Source organism: Rhinolophus sinicus, linkage group LG12 (genome assembly GCF_036562045.2).
Source record: "Rhinolophus sinicus isolate RSC01 linkage group LG12, ASM3656204v1, whole genome shotgun sequence".
Taxonomy (NCBI): Eukaryota; Metazoa; Chordata; class Mammalia; order Chiroptera; family Rhinolophidae; genus Rhinolophus; species Rhinolophus sinicus.
The window spans coordinates 33,117,882-33,128,342 of NC_133761.1; the positions used below are offsets into that span (position 1 = coordinate 33,117,882).

Genomic DNA, 10,461 nt, shown 5'->3' on the forward strand with positions numbered 1-10,461 from the left:
CTTTTGAATAAAAACTAACAGTCAAAGTTTTAACTATATAGGCAAGAGCCTAAGGAGTTCAGCCTCAGAAATGTATGAGTTCACTAAACCACTGCTACTGAAAATGTGGTCTGCAGACCAGCAGTGTCAGTCATCACCCAGACCTTACTACTGATGTACAACCACAAGAGCCACCCCAGATCTAATGAATCAGAAAAAAGTATCAGTAAGAATGACAACTAACCTCTCAGTAGCAAAGCATAAAAGACAGCAGAATGAGAGCTTCAATATGAGAGACAATAACTATCAACCTAGGACTATATATCCAGCAAAAATATCTTTCAAGAATGAGGGCCAAGTAAAGATATTTGCAAAGAATAGCTATCAGAATTTGCCACCAACACATACTCACTAAAGGATATTTAAAAATACATACTATAGACAGAAGGGTGGTGATCCTAGACAGCAGGTCAGAGGTAGAAAAGAAAATGATGGGTTGTGCACTTTCCACGTTTTCAGTATTAAAATATCTGTTTTTTTAAATAAAAATTATATTGATTGCAAAAAAAGAACAATGGACAAAGAGATGTAAATATGTGGGTAACTCTAAATAAACATTGATTATATAGATTAATGTCTTGGGGAACTTTTAAAAAAGACACTAAAACACATGAAATGACTGGAGTTAAAGAACCTTTATTGTTCAAAAGGAAGACAAGATACTATTAACTCTAAACTTTTTGATAAGTATACGTATCAAAGTTTCTTGTATGGACCACTAAAATAATAGAAATAAAGACTTCCAAAATAGCAGATAGGGGAAAATGGTAAGAAAAAATTCAGTCAATATGAAAGAGCAACAAAGGAGAGAAAAACAGAAACGATGACTGAAATAAGTTCTAATATATTAGTAATTACTGTTAATGTAAGTGGATTAATTTCTCCAGATAAGAACAAAGATTGTCAGGCTCACCAACACTGCCACCTCCATCCCCAAACTCTCCTATATGTCGTCACAGTGCCACACATTCTCTTTGTAGTATTTATCAATTATGTTCTAATATTTATTTACAAGATTACATTAATATATATTAATCACTGATTAATATTTATTTCCTCTACTAGACTAGAGATTCCATGTTGGCAAGGACTGAGTCTATTTTGAATTACCATTGCATCACCAGTACCTAGCACTGTTCTTAAAAACCAGGAAGTTCTCAAAATCTTGTTAAAGGAGACATTAAGGAAGGAGGGAGGGCAGAAAGGAAGAAAGAAAATGGATAAGCATCAATGTACCTTCTAGGCTTAAATTTTCTATGATTATTTTCTTTTGAGATGGGAAGTCCTCATCTAGAAGCAGTTACAGTTTTCTGATCCATAAGCTAGCTGCATTTCACATACTATACAGGTAACTGTATGTGTTTTCATACTAAAATGGCCATTCATGTAAACTTCATTTCATCTTTTAAAAAATTCTAAACAGTTAAAAACTCCATTCATGGAGCATACCTTGGGAAAAATGCATTCACATTTGAAAACTACTTAGTTTCACCCATAGTCATAACTATTTCTATAACTTGTTTAAACTGTTTTGTGATACCTTTTAATAATTATTTATTTTTAGAATTATTAACTCCAATTTAGAGAGAACAACTGAAATACTGAGAACTAACACGTATTGTTTTGCAGACTGAAATGAAAGCCACCTATAGTTAGTAGGGGTTGCTCACTGGGCACAGGATCTTAGGAAGAAGGCTGCCCTTAGGTGGCTTGCCAGACTAGTATAGGCCCTCCCAATCTATTCTCCCCTTTCACAGTAATAGGCTTATCTGGTTACATAAAGGGCCAGCTACAGATAATATATCCCAGTGCCCCTTGCAGCTAAGTTATATGTCTCATTTTGGCTACTGGGATATAAGTAAAAGCCATGTGTACAATTTCCATTTCACATCCTTAAAAAAATAAAGTTGCTTGTCCTCTAGGTGCCCCTTCTCCCTTTTAGTAGGCCAGAACACAAACATGGTGCTGGTGGATTCTCTCCAACCATGCAGGTGAGGATAAAGGAAGCAGCCCCTTTAGTAGCACTGAAGGAATCCTACTACTAATGCTTCAGTGGTAGTTTATTTTTCTCATGTTAGCCATCCAGCAGGGTTGGCAGGCTTGCTATGCGAGGCCACTCAGAGGCCACCCAAAGCTGGTGGGGCTGCTCTGCCACTGCCCATTTAGGATGGCATAACAAGCCTGCCAACCCTGCTGGACTGCTAACATGAGAAAAATAAACTATCTTAAGTATGCATTTGTTACAGTAGCTTTATCTATACCATAACAAACACAGAGGATAAAGTAAATATTAACACAAAAGAAAATATATCAAAGACTCCTACTTTAATCCTACTTTAAAAAAGAAGAGAAAAAAGACTCCTAGACCAGCAATTCTAGGTAAAGGGTGGGATAATCAAAACTGAGACTTCAGCAAAGGACTATTCAAGAACCAAACCCTTCTCTTTAAGTATATTGGAAGAAGACACACAGTCACCACCTGGAGACTTGAGCTTTTCAGTCCTGAATGTTACTTCTTCTGTGAAGTTGGACTTATCAGGCTGTCTTCATGAATAGGTATTAAGTACTCAAATCATTCTACAATCATAATTTAGTGTCCTCTAAAGGAAAGATATACGATCGGCCTAAGTATTCAACTCAATGACGATTGTATTTCCCCATTGAATATTAATAAATTGGTATTCTGGTTTTATGTGTCAGTCTACTATGAGTTGAGTTGGTATGAATCAGCCATTCAACTTTAAGGCATTGATAAGATCTTATCTCTGGTCCAGGAAGATTGAGGGCTCACTAAAAAAGGGCCTAATTCTGATGCACCCCATCTGGCCTTCCATAGGTGACCACGTAAGTGCTTCTTTTTTTCCAACCTATGCCTCCATTTTTGCAACCCTTAAGCCTTCTGTTAGTCAACACAAATGTTTACCTACTATGTACTACATATTACCATATTACCACATATTCACCATCTCTGCACATGGAACCACAAGCCATTTAATTTTAGCAGCTCAAGGTTAATAAAAGAAAGAAGTAAGTTCAAGCTTATTTTTACTAATAATTTGATATTGTATTTCCTCAAACATTTTTTGGCCCCCACATATTTCACTGAGAAATTTTTCCTTGGAAGCTGCAACTGCAAAGAGGCAATTCTAAACCTTTTAAAGTTTTTTAAGAGCAATTGAAGTGTTATCTTTGCTTAATTTTTATTTTGCTTCAAGTAAAATGGGTTAACCAGTTTATCGCTCTTTAAGAATTCTTATCAAAGCTCCAGAAGTCCTACTAAAAGCCAATGGGACTGAGAAGAGGAGAAATTATGCTGCTAGGGCTCACACATTATTTCTACCAGTATCTCTTTATGAACACTAATACATATGGGGTGGGAAGAGAAAACTGTGGCCTCTTCCTTCCTTGGGAAGATTCAAAGTAATCTGACAAAACAAATACATTACCCATGTAGTTAAACATAACACAAATCATAGTGCAAAACTCATGGTAACAACTTTAATACTTGATGCTTTGTTAGTTAAGTTAGCTACACAGTATATTAAAAGTGGGTCTCGGAAATGCTGATATTAACAAAACAGCTTTTTTAAAAAAAACAAAACTTTTTTTTATTTAAGCGTGTTTTTCCAGGACCCATCAGCTCCAAGTGAAGTAGTTGTTTCAAACTAGTTGTGTAGGGCGCAGCTCACAGAGGCCCATGTGGGGATCGAACCGGCAACCCTGTTAAGTGCACCGTACTCTAACCAACTGAGCTAACCAGCCACCCCTCCAAAACAGTTTTAATGGCAATCTTTAATTTATTTCTTGGCCAGCTCATCTTTAAAATGTTCTGATGGGGGCCGGCCTGGTGGCTCAGGCGATTGGAGCTCCGTGCTCCTAACTCCGAAGGCTGCCGGTTCGATTCCCACATGGGGCTGTGGGCTCTCAACCACAAGGGTGCTGCTGGTTCAACTCCTCAAGTCCCGCAAGGGATGGTGGGCTCCGCCCCCTGTAACTAAGATTGAACACGGAACCTTGAGCTGAGCTGCCTCCCAGATGGCTCAGTTGGTTGGAACATGGGCTCTCAACCAGAAGGTTGCCAGTTGGATTCCTTGTGTCCCGCAACGGATGGTGGGCAGCGCCCCCTGCAACTAAATTTGAACACGGCTCCTTGAGCTGAGCTGCCACTGAGCTCCCAGATGGCTCAGTTGGTTGGTGAGCTGCCACTGAGCTCCCAGATGGCTCAGTTGGTTGGAGAGCGTCCTCTCAACCACAAGGTTGCCGGGTTTGACTCCCGCAAGGGATGGTGGGCTGCGCCCCCTGCAAGTAGTAACAACAACTGGACCTGGAACTGAGCTGCGCCCTCCACAACTAAGACTGAAAGGACAACAACTTGAAGCTGAACAGCACCCTCCACAACTAAGACTGAAAGGACAACAACTTGACTTGGAAAAAAGTCCTGGAAGTACACACAGTTCCCCAATAAAGTCCTGTATCCTTTCCCCAATTAAAAAAAAAAAAAAAGTGTTACACTTAAAAAAAAAAAAAAAAAGCATATCACCACCTACTGTGCCTGACCCTAGGGTTGCTTTGAGGTCTAAATAAGAACAAATGTGAAAGCTCACTAAAAATTATCAATCATTCTACAAATACAAGATGTCGGTTTTACTACCTAGTATTACTTCCCAGACAAAAATCAACAGTTATTGCACCAGAACTTCCCAGGACACAAAAAGACCTTGCCAGGCTTGGGTACACAAGCAAGCTGTGACTTTCAAAGTGAACTAGTGGATTATTTGGAAGGCCAGGTCATAAAGCCAATGAAACCAGCTACTCTGAGCTCTTTCATCCTTTATAATCTGATATATGGCCAACTATCCTATGAATAGTATTTGGCACAAAAGAGGCATTCAGTATATATTTGCTGAATGACTAAGTTCCCAAAATACACTTGGATGATGATAAAAAGGATAATATGCACAAAAGATGATCCATCTCTGGTGTCAATTACAGATGCTTTCAACTACCAGTATCATTTTTTAAAACACACTAAGAACACCCCCCACTCCCTGTAGAACAATGAAAGAAATTACAAGGAAAAAGCATGCTTGAGTGTGCCAAGAAAAACTCAGGTCCTGATGGTAAAATATACTCCAGAAGAAATGAGGGCTTTAGCCTAAGCATTTTTCATTTTCCTCCAAACATTCTTTCCTCCTCCTCCCAATAAGACTGTGATTCCCTGGGGAAATTACTCAGCCTTCCGCTCTCAAGCTGGCATTTTAAGTAAAGTTAATCCCTCTCCGTATATATTCCTCCTAATCTACAGTTCAAGGGCAGGAGAATATTCCAGACCTAAATTTATCAGTATATTCCAATCACATAACCCTGGACTCTGGTTCAGGGATGCAGAGACAACTTAAGTTTGTCAAATCAGAATGAATCTCCAGACTTAGGGTTTAAGCACTGACTGGCAAATATGGCAGCCATTTGTATCCAAAAGAAGGATGACCTGAAACGGAAGGAGATGGGAGACAGGAAAGACTTGTGGCCCAGCTCCCTGTGTTAATTGTTTAAGCCAATTTAAGTGGCTTGAAACACACCAGTCATGAAATACACAGATCTTCCTGGGATAGAGAGCCAAAGTTTTTAGGAGTAAGATAACAGGTTCATATTTGTGTTTGAGAAAAATACCTCTGAGAACTGGATGGATAATAGACTATGGAAAAAAGGGATTATTGATGGCAAGGCCAGAAGCAAAAAGACCAGTTATGAGACTATTATAACAGCCAAGTGAGTACTAATGAGAGCCTAAATGAGGAAAATGGTAGCAAGAATAAGAATGGGACAGAATAAGGAAGTAATCAGGAGGTAGAGCAAAAATCAATAGGACATGGAGATTAAATAAACCAACAAATTAAGGTGGCAAGAGGAACAGAAGCATCTACAAGGAGCTGGAGAGTCTAAATAGGTGGTAAAAGAGAGACTAGAGTATGAGCAAATTTGGAGAGGGAGTTAATGGATTCAGGTTTAGAATAGTAAGTTTTATTGAAGAAAGAGAAGAAACCTCAGACAACTACATAGCAGTCAGTCTGCTTCAAGTATATCTTTCATATCATGATTCCTCTAGAAACCAGGACAAGTCAGTCTTCATTCTCTGCGAAGATGAATAAGCATCTTTCTTGTCTTTCTAAAAATGTTTGTGGATATTATGGGTTATGTAATCATTCAACTTTTTTTTAGGTTAAGTGATTAAACTGCCTTTTAATACAAACCTAATAAAAAAATTAATGCGAGATGGATCTCAGATGTAAGTATTATACAAAAGCTAAAGCGATAAAGTTTCTGAAGAAATGGTAAGAGAATGTCTTTACAACTGTAGGCAGAGATGTCTTAAAACACAGTATGAACCATAGGAGAAAAAAATGACAAATTAAACTTCATCAAAATTTAAAACTCCCGTTCATCAAAATATACCCCTGGAGTAGACTGTTCCAGGGCATGACTACTGCTGAAGCCTCAAGTTAGGTCCAGCTAGATCTGGGCCAGACAGCGATTGCTTCCCATAAATCCCCTCAGAAACTGACTGACAGACCCCTCCCTAATGCCCCAGCAGTGCTGGTTCCTACTAGAACAGGTCCTTGCTCTGCCGGCGCAAGCATGTAAGGCATTTTCCCCCTATCTGGGGTGAGTCATGCCCCAGTACCCCCATCCATCCAGCCTTGTCCTATATACTCCTTTAGTGCCTGCCACGCCTCTCGTATGTTGTTTCCTTAGTAAACTCTTGGTATAATTGATGGAAGTTGTCAGCCTTTCTTTGGTCTCTTGGCCCCAGGAAATTTTCCCAACACATCTCTAAGACAATGTTGGCTAGCAGGTAACCCTGCCTTGCTCTGATTTTAATCGGGATAACTTTAGTACTTCACCTATTTTTTAATCTGAATTTGGAAGATTATTGGATTTGATCCAATACGTCTTCAGCAATGTCATGATCACATACCTTTTCTGTTGTGTCTGCTCACTCACGGGCCGTGAAAGAATTCAGGAGTGAGACAGAAATATAGATTTATTAAAGAAAATGAGGGTTGGCTGGGCAGAGTCTGCTGAAAATTACTGCAAACTACTGGGTCTCAAGTCTTTGGTCTCAAGTTTTACGTTTTCCTGTAGTTGGGGTGGGGGAAGGTATGGTAAAGCTGGTTATCATGAACTTTGCATATGTTACGTAGATTTAAATTGGAGCCAGGAGAGTAGATCCCAAACAGATGCAAAACCTCTCCCAAGTCACAGGGCTAGCACTGGGCCTAAGTAAATAGAAACACTGAAACTGCATAGTAAATGTATAGGAAGCAGAATCATTAAGAGGCAAAGAAAACTTTCACAAAAAGTCCCAAGCTAGGGTGGCCTGTTAACTCAGATGGTTAGAGCACAGATGGTTAGAGCACAGCGCTCATTAACACCAAGGTCCAAGGTTTGATTCCCACATGGGCCAGTGAGCTGTGCCTCCATGACTAGACTGAAAACAACAACTACACTTGGAGCTGATGGATCCTGGAAAAACACACTGCTCCCCAATATAAAAAAAAAAAGAAAGAAAATCAAAGTTTTGGATAACTAAATTATATTTAAAGGAATGAGGGAAACTCACTGTTTAAAAAAAAGTCTAAACTGTTTTATGAAATGAAAAAGACTTTTTAATAAAGATTATCAGTACTAAAGCCAGGTTTCCCATTAATTAGATTTACCTAAAGTGGCATTCTTACATCTGCTAGAAACTTTTCCAATATCTTTCAAAAGCCCATATATTTCCAAATGCTACAACATGCACCCAGCAACTACTTTCCACAAAGAGCAGTCTCCAACAGTAAACAAAGCATGCAGAGCACTCTCCTTTTATCCCACCAATACTGTCTGGTTGGCTTACAGCCAACAGTGGGGCTCAAGTAGATTTATTTTTCCTGTAGATCATGCAGTGCATTTGCCTAATGCAGTGCCCTAGATTTTACAAATTACATTCACTGATGTACTTGCAAGTCTGCAGATTTGAACATTTTCAAGACATAAGATATTTGTATAAAATTGTCTTGATAATTAATAAAAGCACTAATATTTTGAAGCCATCTACTATCCTTTTGCTATACAGTAATTTTAAATTTCTATAAAGAGATTTCCTGGTTTTTAAGCAAAGTTAGGGTTGAGCCAAGACGCTGATGAACATCTGCATGTCTGCATTCACACTGCACAAGAACCCACACATACCAAAGATCTTGAAAGCTTTCAAGGCCAAAAATTTATCTTTTGTGTCCTGTGATAGGCACTGAAAAGGAAACTTGAAACTATAAATAGCACAGCAAACAGCAAATACCTGGGGGGGGGGAATGTTTTGCTTAAAATGGCACATGACACAATTAGATATAATGTCCATATTATATAAAAAATTTGAATATGAACTAACAAAAAAACTGATGATTAAGAATTTATTCTCACTAAAAAGTTCTATAGGCCATCTTATTACTATTTTTAAGGTATTTCCTCATGATACAGTAATGTTCACTGAAAAGTGGCTTGGGTGTAACCCTCCATCATGATGTCACAAAACCTGAAATGCAAGGGAGGGAATCCGATTCAACGCTGGTGCAGTTTAGGGGTACCACAATCAATCTGGAGCAGGCACAAGACAACACCAGGTTTCTTCACTGCCCTGATAATCATTGCTCTCCATACCAATACGATTTTAAAAGTTCTAACCTAAAAGAAAAATCAGATTTGCCTGCGGTGTCTGCTTGAAAGGTACTGGGACCACCTGTCAATGGGCAGGAAAGTAAGTGGGTGTAAAATGGCTTCCCCTAGCCGACTAAAAGGCAGTAAATCACAAGCAAATCCCTTCTTGGAGCAACGGCTTTACAACAAACGTGTGGGGGTAACCATTCACAGAGTGTGACAACCCCCAACCATTTCAACTCGGGATCCGAACATGCGCACGAGTGCACAGCAAACCCGAGGCTAGATGCGAGCAGAGAGAATGGGCACACCGGGTCTGCAACCCTGACCGCAGGGTTAACTAAACATGCCCAGTCACCCCACCACGCTGGCGGGACCCGTCAAAACATAAAGCCCACCGGATATTAAGAAGGGAAACACGTGCTCCGCAGATAAGATCAGAGTTCTCTGGCCACCAAGAGCACTTTCACCGGAAACCGCGGGGTTCCGAGGCGGTCGCAGCGGGCTCTGTGCTCACGGCTTTCCGGAGCGCCCCGGCCCACCCGCACCCCTGAAATGCCCCCAACTCCGGGCCCTGACCCGACCCTCGCCACAGGTTGGCAGAGCCGGGGCGATCGCGGGCACGCCTGCCCAGAGAATTAAGTTTCTAATAATATAACTTTAGGAGGATTAGCGCCGGGGTCACCCAACCCAAGGCCGAACCAGGAGCCAACTTGGAGTAGTGAAAAGATAAGCGGGGGCGCAGGCCGGGGTCCCGGGATCCTGTCGCCCCCTCGCTGTCAGATGGGCCCCTGGCGCGTCGCCGCAGCCCAACGCGCTCACCAGGTTCCAGACGCCGAGCAGGATGGTGCCGGTTCGGACATGGCAGCACAGGCAGCAGCTGTTGGAGTAGAACCGCGTCCAGGGCGCGACCATCTTCATCGCTCCGGCCGCAGGCGCTGTGGCGCGAGCGCGCGCCCAAGTTTGCAGAAACCTCGGCCGCGTCACTCCCGGCCCCTTGGCTCAGGCCCGGCTGTGCCCGCTTGCCTGCTAGCCCTACAGCCCAAGCTCCGCTTCTCTTCGGAGAGCTCCGAGAAGCTGCGGCCGGACCTTTAGCTCCGAAGGCTGCGCGAGAAGCAGGAGCTGGAGGGGGCGGGGCACGTGACCCGCGCCCCGGCCGGTGATGTCACCGCGGACTCCAGGCAGCTGCGGGCGCCGCCAGCCCAGTGTTAAATTAATAAATCATCTTGCGCCACCGGCGGGACCCAGAGTCGGCCACCGTGGAGTTCCGGGCCTTCCCTGTCTCATTTAGTCATTCGTGTAACGCTATCACGGGGCTATGGGTCTTTTACAGTCTAGTTGGTAGTGATTTTCTCCCCTTCCACTTTTATCTTGCAAATAATTGTTGGTGCAGTGCTATCACTGTTGGCATCTTACACACTGGAGGAGGGAAAACTGCAGGGTGTGATTCCGGTCAACTGCAGTACTTTGAAGCGCTGTTGAGTCCGCCAAGAGCAATTTGTCTCTTCTTCCCAGCTCAATTACTGTGGTAGTAATCTCTTCCCAGAAATTAGGATGTGTGTCAAGGACATCCTCGCTGTAGCGTTTTTAATCAGGACTGCAGCTCTAAAGAAACAGTCATCAAGCCAATTACTCCCACGGGTCTCTGCAAGACACAACATAGAAGGCTGCCGGTGGGCTCAGTTGGTTAGAGCGCCAGCTCTCAATAAGGTTGCAGGTTCTATTCCG

The 10,461-nt window shown here is 41.9% G+C and overlaps 1 protein-coding gene across 1 annotated transcript in view; it reads right to left on the reverse strand.

Moving 5' to 3' along the window:
- Positions 1 to 10,106, reverse strand: part of LAPTM4B (lysosomal protein transmembrane 4 beta) — a 73,070-nt gene extending 62,964 nt beyond the window's left edge. The window contains exon 1 of the mRNA XM_019714996.2: positions 9,556 to 10,106. Within this exon, the coding sequence (XP_019570555.1) occupies positions 9,556 to 9,654 (99 nt within the window). The 5' untranslated portion in view covers positions 9,655 to 10,106. The remainder of the gene's footprint in view (positions 1 to 9,555) is intronic.
- Positions 10,107 to 10,461: the final 355 nt, after the last annotated feature.